Genomic DNA, 25,316 nt, shown 5'->3' on the forward strand with positions numbered 1-25,316 from the left:
GAGCTTAAAAATCACCACTCGCGGCTTCTCCTGAGGAGCACGCTGGGGCCCCAGGACCCGCCTCAGAACGTAAATCCAAGGTCTCCACGATCAAACGTTCCAGGAACCCCCGGAGTTCAGGCACGGAGACAGACTCCGGCAAGCCCATCAGCCTGAGGTTGCTGCGGCGGGAGTGGTTTTCGGCGTCATCCAGCTTGTCCTCCAAGGCCCGGAGCCTGGTCTGTATCTCCTGCTGCGCAGTGGTCACATGAGAGACTGGCAGCAAGCAGTAAATTCCCCTGTCAACGATTCCAGGCGCCCGTCCATATGGTTTGTAGGCTTTGACCTAGGGAGGATTTGATCGCGCCTTTCACCTGCGCTACAGCCTCCGGTAGCCAAGCCAAACTCCCGCCAGGGCTCTCCGATCCAGCCCCATCCGCCATCTTGGGCTCCGCGGTTTTAGCCTTCTCTCGATCTTTGCGCACCGCTTTAGTTGCCATAGCCCAGCGGAAACTGGAATCCAAAAGGGCAGCCGACGAGCTACCGAAACAAATGAAAGGAAGCGCAAAGGGGCAATAAACAAGCAGCCTAAATGCCGATGAGGAGAGCGGGGCCTAGGAGCTCACGACTCACGCGTCTGCTCTCTAGCTCAGCATCACGGGACCAGGATGTTTATTTTTAAAAAGAGTTCTAGATGTGATCCAGGAATTATAGACCAGTGAGTCTGACATTGATGCAAGGCAAAATGGTAAAGAACAAAATTACAGAGCATATACATAAGCATGGATTTAGTCAAGGGAGATCTTGCCTCACCAATCTACTTCATTTCTTTGAAGAGGTGAAGAAACGTGGATAAAGTTGAGCTGGTTGATATTGTGTATCAGGATTTTCAAAAGGCATTTGACAAAGTACCTCATGAAAGACTTCTGAGGAAATGAGAAAGTCGTGAGATAGGGGTAACATCTTATTAGATTAAGAACTGGTTGAAAGAGAGAAAACAGAGAGCAGGTTTAAGTGGTCAATATATTCAATAGAGAAGAATATATAGTGGGGGTCTCCAGGGGTTTCTGCTGGAACTGCTGCTTTTTAACATATTTATCAATGATCTAGAGATAGGAATAACTAGTGAGAGAATTAAATTTGCTGATGACACAAAGTTGTTAAATCGCAAGAGGATTGTGAAAAATTGAAAGAGGACCTTGTGAGACTGGAAGACTGATGATGTTTAATGTGAGTAAATGCAAAGTGATGATGTAGGTAAGAGGAACCGGAACTATAGCTATGTTCTGCTGGGTTCTGTGTTAGGAGTCTCTGCCCAGGAAAAGGATCCGGGTGTCATTGTTGAGGAAACGTTGAAACCCTCAGCGGCTGCTAAGAAAGCAAATAGAATGTTAGGAATGATCAGAAAAGGAATGGAAAACAAAGATGAAAACGTTATAATACCCTGATATTGCTCCATGGTATGGCCACAACTTGAATATCGTGTGCAGTTCTGGTCGCTGTATCTCAAAAAAAATATATAGCGGAATTAGAAAAGGTATAGAGAAGGGAGACGAAAATGATAAAAGGGATGGGACAACTGCCCTATGCGGAAAGACTAAAGTGGCTAGGGCTCTTCAGAAGAGATTTGGCAGGGGTAGGGTTACCATATGGCTCCAGTAAAAGGAGCTTAAACAATGGCAATGTGGTTTAAGTAAAGATTTTCTCACTTAGATATGGAGTCGGATGACAGCGGCAGCTTTGGGAGACCCTTGATAAAACACTTGGTTGTGTGAAACATGTCGGGTCAGACTCCCTAGGTGTTGGCTGAGATAAGTACTACTTACTTTTAAACTATAAACTATACACTACGACACTGAGAATGTTTGGTGTTAAGGAAATATTTATTTCTTTAAATGATTGAGATATAAAAATTTAAAAGAAAATATACATATATATAAAAAAATAACAAAAAACAACAGTGCAAAAACAAAAAGTGACAGCCAATGATGAAGCACCACAATTTGCTTCCCGCTATAGAAATTATTACATGGGGTGGAGTGGTGGGGCTGAGGTGTCCTTTTTGAACTTATCACAAGTTATTAAAATCTTATATTGATCCAGACACACTTTTTGTCCAGTAAAAGGAGGACAGATTGAGACATCTGAGTTTTACTTCCATAAGAATAGCCTTACTAGGTCAGACCTAGTAGTCTGGTCTTACGGTGGCCAATTCAGGTCACTAGTACCTGGTCAAAACCCAAAGAGTAGCAACATTCCATGCTATCGATCCAGGGCAAATAGTGGCTTGCCCCATGTCTTTCTTTTCCTCCAGGAACTTTTCCAAACCTTTCTTAAAACCAGCTACACTATCCATTCTTACCACAACCTCTGGCAACACGTTCCACAGCTTAACTATTCTCTGAGTACAAAAAAAATTTCCTCCTATTGGTTTTAAAAATATTTCCCTGTAACTTCATTAAGTTCTCCCTAGTCTTTGTAATATTTGACGGAGTGAAAAATTGATCCACTTGTACCCGTTCTACTCTACTCAGGATTTTGTAGACTTCAATCATATCTCTGTTCATTTTTCCAGGCTGAAGTGCCCTAACCTTTTTAGTCTTTCCTCATCCGAGAGGAGTTCCAGCCCCTTTACCATCTTGGTCGCTCTTCTATGAACCTTTTCTAGTGCCGCTATATTTTTTTGAGATAAGGAGACAAGAATTGAGCGCAGTACTCCAGGTGAGGTCACACCATGGAGCGATACAGAGGCATTATGACATTCTTAGTCTTGTTTACCATCCCTTTTTTTAATAATTCCTAGCATCCTGATTGTTTTTTTTGGTCATCGTTGCACATTGGGCAGAAGGTTTCATTGTATTATTTACAATGACACCCAGCATCCAGTAACTATGATTTGGGTTATTCTTCCCAACGTGTATCACTTTGCATTTGTCCACATTAAATTTCATCTGCCATTTGTTTATATATATATACAGTATATATGTTTATTGACAATTGCAGCGGAGATTGTCCAACCTGCAAGTAGCATAATGAGCATTAGCAGTGCACATAAAGTACTAGAAGAATAAGAGCAAGAGCCAGTAGAAGGACAAACAATATATGAAGCAGCTGCAACCAACAATTTTCTATATTATAAACCCCCTACAGATAGTAACATAGTAACATAGTAGATGACGGCAGATAAAGACCCGAATGGTCCATCCAGTCTGCCCAATCTGATTCAATTTAAATTTTTTAATTTTTTCTTCTTAGCTTTACCCGGTACTGTGCTTGGGTTCCAACTGCCGAAATCTCTGTTAAGACTTACTCCAGCCCATCTACACCCTCCCAGCCATTGAAGCCCTCCCCTGCCCATCCTCCACCAAACGGCCATACACAGACACAGACCATGCAAGTCTGCCCAGTAACTGGCCTAGTTCAATATTTAATATTATTTTCTGATTCTAAATCTTCTGTGTTCATCCCACGCTTCTTTGAACTCAGTCACAGTTTTACTCTCCACCACCTCTCTCGGGAGCGCATTCCAGGCATCCACCACCCTCTCCGTCAACCACATCACATCCGCACCAGTCTAATCCCAACAAACGTGGAGTCCCAGCTGCGCAAATTTATGTAGGTAGTGCCATTTGGAGGCCCAGTCTTCCAATTTCCTAAGGTCCGCCTGCAATTTTTCACAATTCGTATGCATTTTAACAACTTTGAACAGTTTAGTGTCATCTGCAGATTTAATCACCTCACTCGTCGTTCCAATAAATAAGTTAAATGGCACCGGTCCCAGTACAGACTAGAGAATGACATGGGGGAAAAATTTGTCCCCGTCCCCACAGCATCCATACAAGCCTCAGTACTGCAATATTTAGCTTATTCCTTCCTTATAAATCAAAGTTCTGGCTGCTGAACTAGAGAAAGATGTTCAGTTGGCAGAGCTTTGTTTCTAAATTTTTATCAACACAACTAATATATTACTTTATCCTAAAGCAGAATAAATAAGCAGAAATTTTTTTCTACCTTTGTTGTCTGGTTTCTGCTTTCCTCATCTTTTCATTCAATTCCTTCCATCCACTGTCTGTCTTCTCTCTGCGTCTTCCATTTGCTCTGTTACTGTGCCTCTCTCTTAACCCCTCCCCCACAATTGGTCTGTCTGGCACCCATCTTCTTCCCTCTGCTTCCCCATAGTCTGGCATCTCTGTCTTCTTCCCTTCCAGCGTCTTCTCCCTACTCTGTCATCCCCTTTTCCCTTCAGGGTCTTCTCCTCACTCTCTCTTCCCCATTTCCCTTCAGCGTCTTCTCCCCTCTCTCTGTTCCCCATTTCCTTTCAGCATCTTCTCCCCACTCTTAATTCCCCATTTCCCAGCGTCTTCTCCCCTCTCTTTCTTCCCCAGTTCCCTTCAGGCTGCTTCAGCATCTTTTCCTCTCCATCCCCCCCACCCCCAGCACCCTTTGTGCAATCCAGCAGCTCCTTCCCGCCAGCCAGCCGTGCATCTCCCTCCCTCTTTTCCGCTTACCTTCTCTTCGTGGCGATTTCTATAAGGCTATGCCTTGTATTGCAGTCGGAGCCTTGAAGTTGCATCACATTGGCTGCTGGAAAAGTCTCCTCCAATGCAACCGGAAACAGGAAGTTGTGTCAGAGGAGACTTTTCCAGCAGCCACACGTGATGCAACTTCAAGGCTCCGGCTGCAATACAATGCATAGCCTTATAGAAATCGGCACAAAGAGAAGGGAAAGGGAGAGAGGGAAATGCACGACCGGCTGGCCGGCGGAAGAGAGAGGGCTGCTGGACCGCATGCTCATTCACTGTACATGCTCACTCCTTTAACTGCAGAGACAAAACCATTCATCGTCCCACGGGGCGGTGAATGGCCTTGTCCCCGTACTCCTGGTGACCTTTTTTTGTCACTGTTTCGGAAGGTTACCCGTGGCTAGCCGCAGGTAACAACTACCATGTTATTCTCTAGTACAGACCCCTGCGGCACTCCACTGTTTACTCTCCTCCATTGTGAAAAATGAACATTTAACCCTACCCTCTGTTTTCTATCCGATAACCAATTCCTAATCCACAACTGAACTTTGCACCTCTCCCATGACTCTTTCATTTTCTCAGGAGCCTCTCATGAGGAACTTTGTCAAGCAATGGAACTTTGAAAGCAATGGAAATAAAACCTAGATGTCTCAATCCATCCTCCTTTCTCAGGAGTCATATGATAACCCTAGTCATGGGAGATATGATAGAGGTCTATAAAATACTGAGTAGTTGAACCAGTATATGTGAATCACTTGTTTTACTCTTCCAAAAATGGACTAGGGAGCAAGCAATGAAGGTACTAAGTAGTAGATGTAAAACAAATTGGAGAAAATATTTCTTTACTCGATGTGTAATTAAACTCCTGAATTTGCTGACAGAGAATGTGGTGAAAGCAGTTAGCTTAGCAGGGTTTAAAAATTTTGGGGGATAATTTCCTAAAAAAGAAGTCTATAAGCTATTATTAAGGGCTCCTTTTACTAAGCTGCGTTAGGGCATTAACATGCGGAATAGCGTGCTAGATGCTAATGCTAGCATTGAACTGGTGTTAGTTCTAGCCGCCTAGCTCGCAGTAATACCCTGCATGCGCTAAAACCGCTAGCGCACCTTCGTAAAAGGAGCCCTAAGATGGCTTGGGGAAATCCACCACTGATTCCTAGGATCTGTTTTTTCTCCTTGGGATCTTGCCAGGTATTTGTGACCTAAATTGGCCCTATTGGAAACAGGATATTGGGCTTGATGGACCTTTGTCCTGTCCTAGTATTGCAATTTTTCTATACTGTATTTCCTTCCTGCCATGTAACAATGTTCAATCAAATACATTCTTATGCAGCTCTTAGCAAAGCAAAACCTTAGAAAAGAATAAAGCTCTTTGGGTTTTAAATGCATATGACCAAGATTTCTTCTCTCAGAAACCCACCCACAGAGCGTTTCATGAACTTGTCCCTTTAATATTTTAAACTACATTGGAAATGGGATTATCAATAAGATTCCCTGCTGTGAGCTCCCGAAGGACTGTGTTAGCAAATGGGCTTCTGCTAGCTGATGGTCTATGACCATGACTGGAAACTGAAATTCAGGGACTAGCAGACTGCTTCTATGTACATGATGTTTGCAAAACATGGGGCCCGCAATCGTTTTTCCAAATAGCCCTTATAACAAATATAGTGTTATTAAAAAATGATTACTATTATTGACAGGTGCTAATGAAGTAACTAAATTGAAGTTACTCACATTCATGTTCCTTGGGATCCCAGTGTCTCTTCGATATTTAGAAAATCCTGTTGAGCAAAAGATAAGAAAATCAAGTTGAATTTAGTCATAGTAGTCTAATTTCCATATATTAAAATATTTCCTTTTGTAGTTAAGGAAAGGCAATAGAAACCCAAAAAGCTAAGCCACAAAATGGAGTCCAAGCAGAGTCTGTTCTAATGCTCGGTTCAGGGTTAGGAGTCAACACTCAAAGAAAGGATCTTGTACTCAACAGGTTAGCCAGGCTCACTCCCACGGTCAGTGGCAAAACCAGAAATTCAATGCCAAACCATATCCAGCAACCAGCATGGACTTTCAGGTCTATTCTTAGTCACTTTGAACTGGCTATTTCGCTTGACATAACTGATGACGAGACTAGCCACTAAGCAGTAATATTCGGTAGCTATCTTGTGCTGAGTATTAGCCCTTAGCTGGAACCGGCCAAGAGCTGTTCCTCGCCAGCTAAATACCTCTGAATATCAAGCAGAAAGTGGATAATATGTTGCAGTTGCTGAAATTTTATTGCCTGTATGGAAAAATTTATGTTTATTGGCAATATTTGATATACCGCTCTTACTAATGTAGGACAAAGCACTTAAATTACAAAATAAAATAATTTAAACATGGATTAGAACACCAGATTAAGGCTTCCTTTTGCAAAGCTGCTCAGCCAAGCGCCGTGCAGCAAATGCTCCGGCGCTCATTCAATTCCTATGGGCGTTGGAGCATTTACCACGCTGACCCGTGCTGCCGGCTTTTGTAAAACAGGGAGTAAATTAGGATAGCAACATTCTCACCAGAGATTAAAACTTAAAATGAAATATGGGAAAAGGAAGGCTGGGGATTAATATACGACAATAAAGATTTCATAAGGACACTGAAGACTGGTCCCGTTGGAGACTAATGGATGGGGAATATGTGTGCAGTTGTTCTTTTGGTTCAGAATAGATGGATACGGTGGTGAGCATTGCATCTGTTTTCCAAGATCAACTGAGTGTTTTAAAGTGCATTAATGTGCTTACAGTCAAACCAGAGGGAATCAATAAAACAACTGATGAAATTCCTTTATAAATACAGCCAATAATGACACATATTGTACCTTAATTGTTGGCAAAAATACTCAAGCCACGTTAGGGTTTTTTATCGCTGGCTGCTGTGATGAAAGCTCCGACGCTCATAGCGATAAAAATCCCTAATGTGGGGGGGCGCACTTCTGTCATCATTCAAGATGGCCGCTTGAAAACCGGGCTCTGCGCTCCTCACCGATTAGCTTTTTTTCATCGTTTAATCCACTGTGATTGTACTTTGGTGTGTAGCCTTCTCTTGATTTGGTGTTGTGCGATCTGCCCCTACCTTGGATGGCTTAATCTGGTAAACGTTCGATGAAGGACTATGTTTATTTGACTCGTGCTGGTGACCACCCAAAAACTTTAGCTGCCCCGCCTCGTTCAGGCCCTGCTTTGGATTCATCTCCTCCCTCCCTGGACAGATCAGCTCCTGCAATTGCGGCAGACCCCCATGACTGACCTCCGGAGCATGTTGCAAGAAATTGGCATGGATATAAAGGCGTTCCATGTTGAATTGGCTGCTTTGGCCGCCGATCTTCATGGTGAGATTTTGGCGCTGGGGAATCGCATGGATATCTCGGAGGACCGCATTGAAGAACAACAGGTGGAGATTACCCGCTTCAAATCATTCTACAGGTACGTCAAGGGGAAGCAACCAGCTAGGGAGGAAGTGGGACCCTTGGATGATGGAGACAGAAAGGGAGTGGTAAAAGAGGAAAAGGAGATAGCGGACAGGTTAAATGAGTTCTTCACGTCAGTTTTCACAAGGGAGGACACAACCAATATTCCGGAACCCGAAGAGATTGTAAAAGGAGATCAGGATGAAAATCTGGTCCAACTAGAGGTGAGCAAGGTGGATGTCCTCAGGCAGATAGACAGGCTAAAGAGCGACAAATCGCCAGGTCCGGACGGCATTCATCCAAGGGTACTCAAGGAACTAAGGAATGAAATAGCTGAGCCACTTCGACAGATATGCAACCTATCCTTAAAAACTGGAGAAATTCCGGAGGACTGGAAAATAGCAAATGTCATGCCCATCTTTAAGAAAGGCTCAAGGGGAAACCCGGGAAACTACAGGCCGGTGAGCTTGACCTCGGTCCCGGGAAAGATGATGGAAGCGCTGATTAAGGACCGCATCTGGGAACACATCGAAAACAATGGGCAGCTAAAGTCGAGCCAGCATAGCTTCTGCAAGGGCAGGTCATGCCTCACGAACTTATTATACTTCTTTGAGGGGGTAAACAGCCAGGTGGATAAAGGGGAATCCATAGACATCATTTACCTTGACTTCAAAAAGCCTTCGACAAGGTACCACACGAAAGATTGCTAAGGAAGCTATGGAACCACGGGGTGCAAGGGGTGGTCCACCGATGGATCAAAAACTGGCTGGCTGACAGGAAACAGAGGGTTGGAGTAAAGGGCCATTACTCAGATTGGAAATGGGTCACGAGCGGAGTTCCACAGGGGTTGGTGCTGGGACCGCTTCTGTTCAATATATTTATTAACGACCTGGAGGTGGGAACAAAATGTGAGGTTATTAAATTTGCGGATGACACTAAACTATACAGCAGGGTCAAAACCATGGAGGACTGCGAAGACCTCCAAAAAGATCTGACAACGCTGGAAGAGTGGGCCAAAACGTGGCAAATGAGCTTCAACATAGGGAAATGCAAGGTCATGCATGTTGGGAAAAAGAACCCGATGTTCACTTACAAGATGGGGGGGTCACCGCTAGGGGTGAGCAACCTTGAAAGAGACCTGGGAGTGATGGTAGACACAACATTGAAGGCGTCGGCGCAGTGCGCCACAGCCTCAAGGAAAGCGAACAGAATGTTGGGTATCATTAAGAAAGGTATCACGACCAGGACGAAGGAAGTCATCCTGCCACTGTATTGTGCAATGGTGCGCCCACACCTGGAATACTGTGTCCAGTACTGGTCGCCGTACCTCAAGAAGGACATGGCGGTACTTGAGAGAGTCCAGAGAAGAGCAACTAAGCTAATAAAGGGTATGGGGGACCTCTCATATACTGACAGACTGAAAAAGCTGGGGCTTTTCTCGCTGGAAAAGCGACGACTTAGAGGAGACATGATAGAAACCTACAAGATCATGAAGTCATAGAAAAAGTGGACAGGGACAGATTTTTCAAACTATGGGGAACCACAAGTACGAGGGGGCACTCAGTGAAATTGAGAGGGGAAAGGTTTAGAACAAATGCCAGGAAGTTCTTTTTCACCCAGAGAGTGGTGGATACATGGAACGCGCTACCGGAGGATGTGATAAGCAGAAGCACGCTACAGGGCTTCAAAGAAGGTCTGGATAGGTACCTGGAGGACAAAGGGATTGAGGGGTACAGATAAGAGTAGAAGGATAGGATTAGAGGTAATTTGTAAAATTAGTCAGAGACCACTGTTCAGGCAGTGGGCCTGATGGGCCGCCGCGAGAGCGGACTGCTGGGCGAGATGGACCTCTGGTCTGCCTCAGCGGAGGCAACTTCTTATACCCAGCATACAGAGTTACAAACTACACAATTGTATTTACTGGACAAAATCGAGGACCTGGAAAATCGCAATTGGCGGTCTAATATTTGGATCCAGGGACTTCCTGAATTGGCTGATTATATGGACTGCACTGCGGTGGTCAGGCGTATTTCTAGCCATATTCTTTTGGATGAGACTTCAGCTGTGCTGCCAGAGACGGTTAAGTTGGAAAGAGCTCATCGCGCTCTATAGGCCCCATGCGCTAACCGGTCACGTGATATTATAGCTTGTTTTCAAGACTTCACTATAAAGGAGTCTCTTATGGCTAAGGCCCAGGTGCAATCACCTGTTCATGCACCATGGAGAAGCTTTGCAAGGACTACAGGGACACGACGGGCTACACCTGACCAGAAGAGGGAAGAATGTCCTTGGACACCGTCTAGCCCGCCTACTTCACAGGGCTTTAAACTAGGTAAGTCGGGGGAGGGTTCAGGCACAAACAACATACCTGGCGAACTAAACTGCCAATACATTTTTGAGGATGAGGTAAGTAGTCACCGAAATTCTGGGTCAGGGGCGACTACACACACTTTCGAGTCGGGGGTAGGTTTACATCATAAGTATGGGCCACATTGTAATTCTGGGTCTAGGGGGAGTACACATTGTAATTCTGGGTCTAGGGGGAGCACAAATAACGCAAATAATGCTAAAGGTGTTCAAGCAGCTCAAGCAGGAATATCCCCACTGAGACGTAACAAAAATACAACATGGAGGGCTATGTACGTCAACGCACACAGTTTGGGAAACAAGATCCTGGAATTGGAAACAGAAATAAGGAATGCCGACCTGGATGTGGTGGCGATATCTGAGACCTGGCTCACAGACTCCCATGGGTAGGACATGGTCATACCGGGTTACAACTTGCTTTGCCGGGACAGGGAGGGCAGAATGGGAGGAGGTGTAGCATTATATACTAAAGATGACATTAAGGTCACAAGAATCTCAGATGTCCAGTACACTGGGGAATCCCTTTGGGTTAATTTGGCCAGAGGGAAGGACAAATGCTTGTATCTTGGCGTAATTTACAGACCCCCAAGACAACAGGATGACCTGGATATGGAAATAATTGGAGAAATAGAAAATATCACCTTGCGTGGGGACACAGTATTATTAGGTGACTTCAACATGCCTGATGTGGATTGGGATACACTTACCTCTGCTTCAGGCAGCAGCAGGAGGCTATTAAACTCTATGAAGGGAATTGGTCTCAGGCAACTGGTGTTGGAGCCAACAAGGGATCAGGCAATATTTGACCTATTACTTACCAATGGAGAAAGTGTCACAGAGGTCTCGGTGGGCAACACATTGGCTTCCAGTGACCACAACATGTTATGGTTTAATCTTAGGAAAGGTATCACTAAATCTACCACACTGACCAAGGTCCTCAAATTCAGGGACACAAACTTCCAAGACATGGGTTCCTTTGTTCACCAGGCGCTACAAAGCCAAGCAGAAACCGATAGCGTGGAAGAAATGTGGTCGTCTTTGAAAGCCATCATACAGGAAGCGACAAACCGCTATGTGAAATTAGTAAGTAAATGGCGAAGGAACAATAAGCCGCAGTGGTTCACTGTGGAGATCTCAGACCTCATCAAGGAGAAGAAAAAAGCATTCATCTCTTACAAACAATCGGGGAAACAGGACTCCAGAGCAGACTACCTGACCAAGTCAAAAGCCGTCAAAACAGCGGTCAGGGAGGCTAAATTCCACATGGAGGAGTCTCTGGCAAAAATCATCCAAAAGAGAGATAAATCCTTCTTCAGGTATATCAGTGACAGAAGTAAAAACTCAGGCGGGATTGTACGTCTTAGGAAACCAAACGGAGACTATGTGGAAAAGGATTCCGAAAAAGCCCAGCTATTAAATGAATACTTCTGCTCAGTCTTCACCTGAGAAGCGCCGGGGTTTGGCCCTCAGCTACAGACAAGGGCTGACTCAGTTGACCTGTTTAGTAACTTCGAGTTTACGCCCAGCAGTGTCTACGGTGAGCTGTCGAAGCTCAAGATTAACAAGGCAATGGGGCCTGACAACCTATACCCTAGGATGCTTAGGGAGTTAAGTGAGGTCTTGGCAGAGCTACTGTCAGCGCTCTTCAACCTCTCCCTTAGTACAGGCAGCGTCCCGTTGGTCTGGAGGACGGCTAACGTCATTCCACTCCACAAAAAAGGCTCAAAGATGGAGACAGCAAACTAGACCAGTGAGTCTAACATCGATAGTAAGCAAACTAATGGAAACTCTAATCAAACACCAATCGGATAAGATCCTGGATGAGGAGAATCTACGGAATCCCCGTCAACATGCCAATCCAACCTGATCAGCTTCTTTGACTGGGTAACGGGGAAGCTGGATGTTGGGGAGTCCCTGGACATCGTGTACCTGGACTTTAGCAAAGCATTCGATAGCGTACCACACCGCAGGTTGCTGAGCAAGATGAGTTCTATAGGAATAGGTGACACATTGACGAAATGGGTTGGGAACTGGCTTGGAGGTAGGCTTCAAAGGGTAGTGGTGAACGGTACCCCCTCCGAAATGACGGAAGTGATCAGTGGAGTGCCACAGGGCTCGGTCTTGGGCCCGATTCTATTCAACATCTTTATAAGAGACTTGGCAGAAGGGCTTCGCGGTAAAATAACATTATTCGCTGATGACGCCAAACTAAGTAATGTAGTGGACAAATGCACAACGGACGAAGATTCAATGCCCGACAACATGATGCAAGACCTACTCCTACTAGAGCGCTGGTCTAGGACCTGGCAACTCAGCTTCAATGCCAAAAAATGCAAAGTTATGCACCTAGGCAGCCAAAATCCATGCAAGACTTATACCCTTAATGGTGAGATCCTAACTAGAACGGTAGCAGAACGAGACTTGGGGGTGATCGTTGTCAGTTTCAGTTAGTGGCCCCCCCCCCAATGTATGGTGGTAGGGGTTAAGTGAAATGCGCACTGACAGATGCCAGGTCCCAGGTTCAGTTCCCTCACAGATGACTCACCAGAAAGTAGAATAAAGAAGGCATAGCCAGAGGTGTTTGCATAAAGAATATATTATAGAAATAGTCTTACAGAAAAGCGATATTTATAATCATTACAATTAAGCATTACAATTAAATAGAGAGCATAGCAGTTTCCCTGCCTTACAGAGTTCAGAGGCAAAGAGGGACATAGAAGCTTGCAGTTCTAGGAAGAGCCAGAGAGAGAGAAAAGGGGGATGGTCTAAGCTTCGTGTTCCATAGATAAAGGGAAGGATAGACAGAGAGAGGGAGAGCCAAGACAGAACCAGAGTGCCAAGCAAAGAGCCAAGAGATAGCTAGATAAAAAGAGAGATAGATTGATAGAGCAGAGAGCAGGCTTTTATACCTTGGAATCTTATTCTGAATAAATAAATTATTGTATCTCCCAGTATCTTTCTGTTTAGAATTTGTAAACTGTTTGAAACAATGGTTAATTTAATTGCTAAGGAGGGTGAGATACCTGCAAGCATGGTGATGGGATTAGCCTCTGGCTTCTTTGTCCCATTCAAGCAGGCCATTGTCCTAAGCACCCTCTTAATCAGACATTAACACCTTTTAGCTAGTCATGATTCAATCAGGGAAACTTAAAACCATATCAGGGATACTTAACACAGTTTCCCTGCCGGTGAGTCTCACATCAATAGTGTGTAAACTCATGGAAACACTACTTAAACGTGAATTAGACACGATCTTGGATGAGGGGAACCTAAGGGATCCCAGTCAACATGGTTTTACCAAGGGTAGGTCCTGCCAATCCAATCTCATAAGCTTCTTTGACTGGGTAACAGGAAAGCTAGACTCGGGAGAGTCTCTGGACGTCGTGTACTTAGACTTCAGTAAGGCTTTTGATAGCGTCCCACATCGCAGGCTGATAAGCAAAATGAAATCGATGGGGTTAGGCGAGACACTGACTACATGGGTCAACGATTGGCTGAGTTGCAGACGTCAGAGGGTGGTGGTCAACGGCACCCTCTCTGAGACTTCGGAGGTGACCAGCGGAGTGCCGCAGGGCTCGGTCCTGGGTCCACTCCTTTTTAACATATTCATAGGGGACTTGACTCGAGGGCTTCAAGGTAAAGTAACATTATTCGCCGACGACGCCAAACTATGCAATATAGTAAGTGAAAGCAACTTGCAAGACAGTATGGCGCAGGACCTGCTTACATTGGAATGCTGGTCCTCGACCTGGCAGCTGGGCTTCAACGCTAAGAAATGTAAGGTCATGCACCTTGGTAGCGGTAATCCATGCAGAACTTACACCTTGAATGGAGAAACATTGGCTAGGACTTCAGTAGAACGAGATTTAGGAGTAATCATCAGTGCAGATATGAAGGCTGCCAAACAAGTGGAGAAGGCCTCATCCAAGGCAAGGCAGATGATGGGTTGTATCAAAAGAAGTTTCGTCAGCCGGAAACCTGAAGTCATAATGCCACTATACAGAGCCATGGTGAGACCTCATCTGGAATACTGTGTGCAATTCTGGAGGCCACATTACCATAAAGACGTGCTCAGAGTCGAGTCGGTTCAGCGGATGGCCACTAGGACGATCTCGGGGCTCAAGGGTCTCTCATACGAAGAGAGACTGCACAAACTGCAGCTCTACACTCTTGAGGAACGTAGGGAGAGGGGGGACATGATTGAGACATTTAAGTACATCACAGGACGTGTCGAGGTGGAAGATGACATTTTCTTTCCCAAAGGACCCTCGGCCACAAGAGGACATCCGCTCAAACTCAGAGGAGGGAAATTTAATGGCGACACCAGGAAGTACTTCTTCACGGAAAGAGTGATAGATCGCTGGAACAAGCTTCCGGTGCAAGTGGTTGAGGCCACCAGCGTACCTGACTTTAAGAATAAATGGGACACCTACGTAGGATCACTACGAAGATCAAGTTAAAGAATTGGGTCATTAGCACACAGACTAAATTGGGTGGGTCAGTAGAGTGGGCAGACTTGATGGGCTGTAGCCCTTTTCTGCCGTCATCTTTCTATGTTTCTATGTTTCTAAGGGTCTATCTGCCTTCCCATGCCAGAGTCAGATTGATATAATTTCCCATAGGCCTCTAGGCTGACAATCGTCAGTGAGGACAGGAAGGCTGCCAGTTAGGTGAAGCAGGCTTCATCCAAGGCAAGACAGATCATAGGTTGCATACGCAGGGGTTTTGTCAGCCGTAAGCCGGAAGTCATTATGCCATTGTATAGATCCATGGTGAGGCCCCACCTGGAATACTGTGTGCAATTCTGGAGGCCGCATTATCGCAAGGATGTGCTGAGACTGGAGTCGGTTCAGAGAATGGCCACCCAGATGGTCTCGGGACTCAAGGATCTCCCGTACGAAGAACGGTTAGACAAATTACAGCTATACTCGCTCGAGGAGCGCAGAGAGAGGGGGGACATGATCGAGATGTTCAAGTATCTCACGGGCCGCATCGAGGCGGAGGAAGATATCTTCTTTTTCAAGGGACCCGCGGCAACAAGAGGGCATCCGTGGAAAATCAGGGGCGGGAAACAACGAGGTGACACCAGGAAATTCTTTTTCACTGAAAGGGTGGTTGATCGCTGGAATAGTCTTCCACTGGAGGTGATTGAGGCCAGCAGCGTGCCTGATTTTAAGGCCAAATGGGATCGACACATGGGATCTATTCACAAGGCAAAGGTGGTTGAGGGTCATTAGGGTGGGCAGACTGGATGGGCCGTGGCCCTTATCTGCCGTCTATTTCTATGTTTCTATGTTTCTATTGGGATGGTCATGATATTGAACTCTACCAAGACTTGGCTTCAATAACTTTGCGGAGGAGGGCTGATCTGTGGCTGCTACTGAAGTATCTACGGGATAAGGAGATCCGATACCGTTGACGCTATCCCTTTGCGCTTTTGTTTCATCTGGAGGGTGTTTTGAAGTTTACATCTCTCTTGTGTTTGTCTTGCAACGTCTGGGTATATCCAGACCCTTTCTCCCCAAAATGGTAATTGGGAATTTCAAAAGTATAATCTCAAAAGTGAATTAGCGTCTTGCTCAAACACAAAAGAAACCAGTACAGTGGCTCGCTCTGTGGAGTCTGTAGGTGATGATTCCAGCATATCTGTAAGATTTAGTTGCTCCACAGCTGGTCCATCGGGAGTGGCTCCTGATTTTTTTTGTAGGAATATAATATATATGATTGACCGGAAGAATTAAGTCAGGTGAGTATTTCAATACTTCCACAAGGTATTTTCTTAACATTTCTATAGGTGACACTCCAATTGAATGAGGAAAGTTGAGAATCCGCACATTTAATCTTCTAGTATAATTTTCCAATTGTTCTATTTTCCTATTCAAATTAAGTTTATCTTTAACCAGTTCTGAAGATAGAGTCTGTAAATCAGTAACTTTAGCCTTAACTTGAGATACTTCCATATTAAATTGGTCTATAGTACCTTGTAGTTTTTCTCCCAAGGTATTAACAGTACTCACGAGCGCTGCGATTTCTTTAGAAGAGCTGGAAACTGTTGTGTTAATCTTCATGAGAGCCTCCCATATGCTCTCCAGTGACACCGCCTCAGGTTTTCTTAGTTGGGAAGAAATCTCCATGGTTTCTCCTGCCTCCAGCTGTTTCCGCGTGGCTACAGCCCCTGCTACCAGGGTTTCCCTCGAGATTACCATATCGGGAGTCACATCTGGGTCAGCCGCGTTAGGTGCTGGGAACGGCGATGGAACTGACATCGGAGGGGAGAGAGAAATCTCCCAGTCCAAAGCCCTAGCCTCTCTTCCAGCCATGGAACCGCTAGACTCTACTCTGATGAGAGGGGAACTTGCCCCGACGAACTCCAGCATGGAGCGTTGTGAGGGAGTGGAAGTTCGTGCCGCAGGGGGATCGGCTCGAACTACTCAACTCTTTGATAGGCTGGTATCTTAATGCATTCTGCTTCATTTTTTCAATCAAGTTCCTTATATTCAACTTGATGTATTTTATCTGTTCTATGTATTACTTCTTTCCCTGCCATGCCGGTATTTTCTGCATTATATTGTAAATGCTTTCTGTCTTTATATGTTTTTAAGTCCATTATTCTAATTTGTATTCTATCTGTATCCCATGTATTAGCTCACCTTGTTGTGAACCACCTAGAACTTTTTCGATTGGGAGGAAGTTCGGTGAGGAAGTTCTTCTTCACCCAGAGAGTGGTAGAAAACTGGAACGCTCTTCCGGAGTCTGTCATAGGGAAAAACACCCTCCAGGGATTCAAGACCAAGCTCGACAAGTTCCTGCTGAACCGGAATGTACGCAGGTAGGGCTAGTCTCATGGCGCTGGTCTTTGACCAGAGGGCTGCCTCGTGAGTGGACTGCTGGGCATGATGGACCACTGGTCTGACCCAGCAGTGGCAATTCTTATGTTCTTATATAAGAATAAAATTATTATTATTGTTATTATTATTATTACTCCCTTTCTCTTTGAATGTGGCATACTCGCCACGAGTGAAGCAAAAATCGATTGATTGAATGTGGTCTAAGAAGGTTTAATTTGTTTTCTTTGAGAACTGATTTAATTTTGTATTTTTACAGCTGATTTTCTTGTGTTTATTATGAAAATTCAAAAAAGATAAAGATTTTTTTTAAAAAAAGGCATATTTTGATGTTTCATCATTTAGAGTTTTGGTGCAATCTCTTATATTAAGCCAACTTGACTACTGCAATGTTGCCTATTCAGCAATTTCACAGAAGAACTTGCAACAGTTGCGGATGGTGCAAAATGCAGCAGTCAAGCTGATTTTGGGGTTAAAGAAATATGACCACGTGACCAGGCGTTGTATTGGTTACCAGTGGAGGCACGTGTGAAATTCAAACTCGGTTGCTTTTGTTTTAAGGCTCTATTTGGTTTGACTACTAAATATATAAATGAGCTTTTTTCTTTTACAATTAATAGACATAAAAGAAGCTCACATTTGAATTTTGATGTCAACTTCAAAAACATCATCAGCATCTTCTTTCATACCAAGCAGCAACATGGGGTAAAGAGTTAGATCAACTGTTTATGCTTGCTGAAATTTATGGGGAATTTAGAAAACATTTAAAAACACATCTGTTTTTGAAATATTTAGGTAGTTAATTTGTAAAATTTTTATTATGCAATAATCAGATCTTTTAGGACTATGGTTTTAACTTTTTAATTCTCTTCAATTCTATTGTATTTTAAACGATGTATTTGTAAATGCTGTAAACCGCATAGAACTTCACAGTTTTGCAGTATATAAATAAATTGTTATTATTATTATTACGATGAACTTGGGGGGAAATCCACTGCTTATTCCTAGTATAAGTAGCATCTGGTTTAATCTGGTTTACTTCTTGGGATCTAGCTACTGTAGGTACTTATGCCCTGGATTGGTCACTATTGGAAACAGGATACTGGGCTTGATGGACCTTCGACCGGTCCCAGTACTGCTAATCTTATGTTCTTATGGACTAACACAGCTCCCAAATTACTTTAATCAAAATGATCCAGAAATGGGAACAATGAGGAAGTGATGAAATTTGCATATGACACAAAATTATTCAGAGTTGTTAGAGTGCTGAGAAGCTGCTGGAGCACCTTTGGAACGAGAAGACTGGGCATCCAAATGACCGATAAAATGTAGCGTAGACAAGTGCAAAGCGATGCACCTTGGGAAGCAAGGAAAAAGATTTGTGAGCCATCGTGGACAATATGCTGAAATCTTCTGCCCAGTGTGTAGCAATGGCCCAAAATGCAATCAGAATGTTAGGAATTATTTGGAAAGGAACAGAGGATGAATAAAACAAAGAATATGATACATCTTCCATGTAGACTTTGAGTATTATCTGCAATTCTAGATGCTGCATCCAAAAAAGATATCGCAGAATTAGAAAAGGTACAGAGGACAACCAAAATGATTACAAGCAAATGGAGCTCCTCTCATAGGAGTGAAATAGTGTGGCGGCCACTCTTCAAGAATTTCTTTTTTATTGGTCTAACTTAATATAGTTTATGATTAGCTTTCGAAGGTAACCCCTTCTTCCTCAGATCAGAAATAAGCAAATGTTAGCAAAATCAGGATTCTGTATATATAAACTTCTCCAATTATCACAGCAGGAGAGCTCTGTACTGTTGAAAGGACTCTTTCTGCCCTACCAGTAGGAAGTACATTTCCACAATAAAGAGACTCCCAATAGACTGGAATACAATTGAAGAAAAAAAAAGAATAGATATTGTAGCCCACAGGACGGACAAAACACAAAACTAGACAACTACACTTCTCCCTCCATATTTGCAGGGGATATGTTTAAAGACAGCCCGCAAATACAAAAAAAATCATTATTTATTTGCAGAAAAAGATAATGAAATTACTCCAATCGTGAACAGCAGCTCAGATACATTTGAAGAGACAAGATAGAGGTTTTCTTACTTGACAGTTTTCTGTTCTGTCCTTCAGAGATTTCTTGCAGGGCCATCTTACTGTTCCAGATGTTATGATCAGACTGCTGGCCTTTCTTTTCTGTGGGGGTTTTCTGCAAGACAGCTGAATTAGAGGAAGGGATGTCTAGTTATATAGCTCAGCTACTCGTACAATGCAGATTCTGGAAAAATACTCTTCACACGCAATATCCAAGGGGATCCAATATGGCTCCTCTTTTATGTACATTAATCAGTTCATCTCACAGAAATCTCCTGCAGTCCTAGCTCACAATGATGTTCCAGTATTACATTAATTTCCAGCAAAGCCACTTACCAAACTCACAGATGAAATACAAGTCCTGTGAGCACTTTTTTGTCATAGACCATAGCAGAGAAGAGTTGTTGACAATATAACTGCATCGGGCAGGAGGAAAAGCCAAGGAGCTGACCTTCCACCATGACGTTCCTAGGAAGAAAAGAAAGCAATAGGGACTTAAGACTTATTTACAGATGTTACTGAAAAAATAATACTTTTATTTAGGTATTTATATACTGCCTATCAAGGTTATCTAGACCAGTGGAGGACCACCAGTCAGTCAGGTTTTCGAGAGAGCTCTTTTTTTATTAATTTATAAGATTTTCACATTATTATCAAGCATATCATCTTGTACAGAAAGTGTAATCAAGAAAACATAATATTTAAATTTACTTCCAATCCTGAAAATAAATCAATCTCTAAAAAGAAAGAAAAACACTTCTTAACTTAATCACACACTAGACCTCAATTTTAGGATCCAAGATTAACGAAAAGAGTAATTAAGTTTAAAGAATAACTGTACAAAGAAAATCACTTAATCTTCTGCTGAAAGAGAGCTAATTATCACATGGATGCAGGTGGATCTTCACACTCAAGACGCTTCAGAGAAAGGAAAGCAGTCAAATGAGCCAGTTCGACAAACACATATTTTAAGGACCGGTATCTTTTTTTTTTTTTTAATATGGAACGTTTCACGAATTTGCGTGTCATCCTTGCGCAGGGGCCATGCTAATCTTCTCTGTATCATTCCAATTTTAGTATATGTGCTGCCGAAGCGAGCACAGGACCGGTATCTGATGACACAGTTACAAGGATATCTAAGAAAGAAAAAAGCTCTATCTGAGTCACGCCTAGTTTCAACATTAGAAATTCCCTTCTTCTCTTCTGAGTCTCTCTCGAGACATCAGGAAATATCTGAATAAGAAAGCTCAGGAAGTCCTTAGATCTATTTTTAAAGAAAAATTTAAGGATCCAGCCCTTGTCTGGAGCTAAAGCTACAGTCAATAAGAGAATGGCTGGGGTAGCCAATTCTCTATTTGATTGTTCCAATAAAGTAGAAACATCCAAGGGTTCTTCTTGAGGTTTTCCATTATCTTCTTTCTTTTGAGGATCCTGATTTCTGGTAGGTAGATAATATACCCTTGTAAGAGTTGGTAAAGAATTCTCAGGTATTGTAAGAATCTCCAGAAAGTAACGTTTTATCATATCTCGTGGAGAGATTGATAGAATTTTTGGAAAATTAATTAAGCGCAAGTTATTAGCCCAACTATTATTTTCAAGGGCTTCCAGTTTTTTCTCATAATTAAATTGTCTTTAACAAGTAAATCTTGATTACTTTTGATTATTTTAAGGTCCTTATTTTCTTCTTGAATATCAGACTTCAGCAATACAATATCTTGCTTTAAGGATTTAATTTCTTCTTTCTGGTTCTTTATTTCTTTATCCAAATTTTTTATTTGAGGATTAAGGGAATTTCCCAAATTGGACACTATGTCGCAGAGAGAGTCTAAAGTGACTTCAGGGGGCTCAACAGGAGAAACAAAAGTTGCTTGTGCCATTAAAGGTTGTTGAATCGGCTGGTTTACCTCTCTGAGGTCCTGGTCTTCTTTAGCCAACGTTGTCCCAGTCGCTGGTTCTTTCCAGAGGAAAGGTTCAATCTGGGCTGTTTCTTGTAGCGAGCCCTCCGACAAACTGGCCTCTCGAGAAGAGAAGACTTCCTCTTCGGGCGTGCTCTCCTCTCGCGGTGAGCTGGCTCCCAGCGGCAGCGGCTGAAGGGGAGGCATCCTTACGTTGGGGCTCAGCATGACATCTAACCCTTGGGTATTCGCCGCGGCACTACTCTCTGCTGGCGCTCCCAGTGGGCGACTCTCCGACGAAACCTGCTCACTTAGAAGACGCCTGAAAATGTCATCCACAGCAGGCAACGGGGCTTCAAGCATCAGGAGGCACCACCGATACTTGTACCCCTTCTTTTTGGCATTCTTCCAGCAGGTAAGAGACACAGTCAGCGACATCCTCACAGCAGACAGATAGCGGCAGCCATCTTAGGATCCTCTCGAGATAGCTCTAATGAATGTGCATGGGGCAGATTTGCATGCCTGTCCCCTCCATTATGCGCAAATCTGTCTCATGCATATTGATTAGGGCTATCCCCAAAACCCGACAGGCTGATGGTCCTCCAGGACAGGGTTGGGAACCACTGGTCTAGCCGGTGGGCTAACAATCCAACTACAATACCTGGGGCAATAAGGACGGAGTGACTTGCCCAGGGTCGTGTTTGCCTGCTATTTAGCTATCTGTCTTATTTTACTGCTAGTTTCTTCTATATTAGCACAAGTCCTATTTTCTGCAGTTACCTTAGGGCCTCTTTTACAAAGCCGTTTAGCACGGACTGCTGCGGTAACGGCTCCGAAGCCCATAGAGGTTTAAAGGGCTTCGGGGCTGTTGCTGTGCGGCTTTGTAAAACAGGCCATTAGTTTCCAATAACATATCACACTGATACCGAACCAAGAATCAATATAAGAAGCTGGGCAGACTAGATGGGCCATTTGGCCTTTATCTGCCATCATGTTTCTATGTAACAGAGTACAAGCAAAAAGTTGACCCTTGAGACTCCACAAAAACACTGTTGAGAAGGTGATGTTCAAGATGCAGGCTTTAGTCAAATAATCCACATGACTAGGACCCAAATTGATTATTATTATTATTATTACTAGTGTGGCCCCATTGGAGTATTGCATTCAGTTTTGGAGACTGTGTCTGGCAAAGGACATAAGAAGACTTGAAGCAGTCCAGAGGAAGGAGACGAAAATGGTAGAAGGTTTGTGCCAGAAGATGTATGAGGAGAAACTGGAAGCCCTGAATATATACACCCTAGATCAGGGGTGTCAAAGTCCCTCTTCAAGGGCCACAATCCCCAATGAACATGCATGACATCTATTTGCATGCACTGCTTTCATAGTATGCTAATAGATCTCATGCATATTCATTGGGGAAATCCTGAAAACCCGACTGGATTGCGGCCCTCAAGAAGGGACAGGAAAGATATGATTCAGACGTTCAAATAATTGAAAGGTATTAATGTAGAACAAAATCTATTCCAGAGAAAGGAAAATTATTCTTGAGTCTACCACCTCTCAACCTCAAATTACAATGTTAGAAAATTTTTCTTTAAGGAAAGGGTAGTTGATGCATGGAATGCATCCAGAGGGAGGTGGTGGAGAAGAAAACGGTGACAGAGTTCAAACAAGCATGGGATGAACACAGAGGATCTCTAATCAGAAAATAATGGGTATATATTGAAGGAGCAGAGTTGCACGATCTATGTCCCATATATGGACATTCAGTTGAGGATGGGTTGGGGAGGGCTTCGATGGCTGGAATGGTTAAGATGGGCTGGAGTGAGCTTTGACGGAGACTCCAGTAGATGGAACCTAAGCACACTACCAGGCAGGGCTGAGTTTCTGGCCCAGAAATATCTAAGAAAAAGGACCATTTAAATGAAATGATTAATTTATGGCGCATGTATGGTTGGGCAGACTGGATGGACCATCCGGGTCTTTATCTGCCGTCATTTACTATGTTACTATGGATTGCTGGGCCTTTCTTCTATTCAGTATAAATTTAATGTTGTTGCCATTGTCACATCAAACGTGTGACATCTCTCCTGAAACCTGTCAGTAAAACGACTGATGTACTATAATCATATAAAGAAACCGGTATGGAGTATTTTCAAATCGTTTCAATGAATTATGAATTAAGAGCTAGCACAGCGGTGGAGTGGTGGGGCTGAGGCATACTCATAATTCATTGAAACGATTTGAAAATACTCCATACCGGTTTCTTTATATGATTATAGTACATTTAGAGATTTGATCCTGGTAAACTAATCTAAGAAGATAGCCATTTTCTCAGAGGCTAATAGTAAAACTACTGATGGCATAGCTTTCAGCTTCTCAGATGTGCAGAAGCCCCAGTGGCATAACTAGCCCATATACCATGACTCGAGGTTATAAGTAGACTTCAATAAATAAATAAAATACATATTTCATTGAATTTCCAGGTTTCCAGAGTTGGTTAAATGCAATGTTCAGCACTTAACCAACTTTTATATTAAGTGTAGACTCCACCCCAAAATAATCAGTTTTCAGATCTGCTCTAAGTTGTTATTTTCAGAGGCACTATAAACGGTGCCAATATTGGTGGCCACCGATTACATGTCAAGCATGCAAAGGCTACTTCCAATGTAGACCACATTTCTGGCGCCCATCTTTCATGTGAATCTTCTCTACGAAAGACCTATGAATGCCTAAGGTTGTTTCTGGCATTAATCACGCCTACTTTGACCTTAGGCGTTCCAAGGCAAATCCGTAGATGCAATGAAGGTGCTGTTTTTGTGGGGCCTCTGAGCGTCTACATTTTTTTTAATGAGTTTTTAATCATTTTTGAATGGTTTTGCTAATTAAGTTAGGCACCAGTAGGGCACCTACCAGTACTTAACTTAAGGCACTGTGTATAGAATATGCCCCTAACTGGTTAACTGGTGCTGTAAATTAGCGGTTAGTTCCAAACAGGCAATTTAACTGGCCAGGTCAATTGCTTTGAATATTGACCCCTTTATGTTGAACTGCTGTACACCACCTGGGGTGAATTTTTTCATAAAGGTGGTTAATAAATCCCAATAGATAAATAATGCACTCGTACATAAGAACATAAGAATAGCCTCACTGGGTCAGACCAACGGTCCATCAAGCCCAGTAGCCCGTTCTCAGGGTGGCCAATCCAGGTCACTAGTACCTGGCCAAAACCCAAGGAGTAGCAATATTCCATCCAGAATCTCAAAGAATAGTAAGATTCCTGAACCCCAAATGGAATCCCCAAAGAGTAGCAAAATTCAATTCAGAATCTCAAAGAATAGCAAGATTCCGGAATCCCAGAGAGTAACAAGATTCTAGAATCCTGAAGAGTAGCAACATTCCATGCTACCAATCCAGAGCAAGCAGTGGCTTCCCCCAAGTCTTTCTCAATAACAGACTATGGACTTTTCCTCTAAGAAATTGTCCAAACCTTTCTTAAAACCAGCTACGCTATCCACTCTTACCACAACCTATGGCAATGCATTCCAGACTATTCTCTGAGTGAAAAAGTATTTCCTCCTCCTTCATTGTCTGGTTAATAACGTGAAATCTATTTCACATGCACTACATATTTAAGGGGTGCAGTGCACCCTTTCTTCACTGGCTGAGTGCCTTACCTTGTTTCGGTGTGCTTTGGTGATCCGCTGATGCCAATCTGATCCACCAGTTTACGCCCTCATCCAGGTGGGTCCATGGAAAAGTGTGAGCCTTTGGGTCTCCTGCCACAGCAAGGTCGCCTCCTTGAGCTTTGCACCAGCTCTGTGCCCTCCAGTAGCTAAACTGAAGCCTAACAAACTCATAACAGGAGTTTCCTTGATGATGCTGCTGGTGGTTTAAGCACTGTAGTGCAACTTGTGTGAAGCAGAAAAAAAGCAGGAATAGTTCTCCAGGTCTCATCTCGTGCACTGCTGCTTCTCCTACCTCACGCTTCCCTGATAATGAAACCGCTGCCCTTTGTATCCATCCCATTTCAGGACAGGGAGGTGGCAGCTGCCCAGAGAACAAAAACAGCCATCATTATTCTTAACTGCTAGCAAGTTAATTCATCCTCCCACGCACCTGTTCTCTTTTATTTAAACCTAGGGAGAGTGATTTTCAAAGG

General features: G+C 43.5%; 1 protein-coding gene and 1 non-coding gene across 2 annotated transcripts in view; both read right to left on the reverse strand.

Annotated features, from left to right (window-relative positions):
- The window catches only part of PKD1L3 (polycystin 1 like 3, transient receptor potential channel interacting), a 192,975-nt gene extending 192,496 nt beyond the window's left edge, over positions 1-479 (reverse strand). Inside the window, exon 1 of the mRNA XM_033941262.1 lies at positions 354-479. Coding sequence (XP_033797153.1) covers positions 354-479 — 126 coding nt within the window. The remainder of the gene's footprint in view (positions 1-353) is intronic.
- A 19,774-nt stretch (positions 480-20,253) lies between these two features.
- Positions 20,254-20,360, reverse strand: LOC117360170. Its single transcript, XR_004539378.1, has one exon. It is a non-coding gene; the product is annotated as a U6 spliceosomal RNA (small nuclear RNA).
- Between the last annotated feature and the right edge of the window lie 4,956 nt (positions 20,361-25,316).

This window comes from Geotrypetes seraphini, chromosome 4 (assembly GCF_902459505.1).
Source record: "Geotrypetes seraphini chromosome 4, aGeoSer1.1, whole genome shotgun sequence".
Lineage (NCBI taxonomy): Eukaryota > Metazoa > Chordata > Amphibia > Gymnophiona > Dermophiidae > Geotrypetes > Geotrypetes seraphini.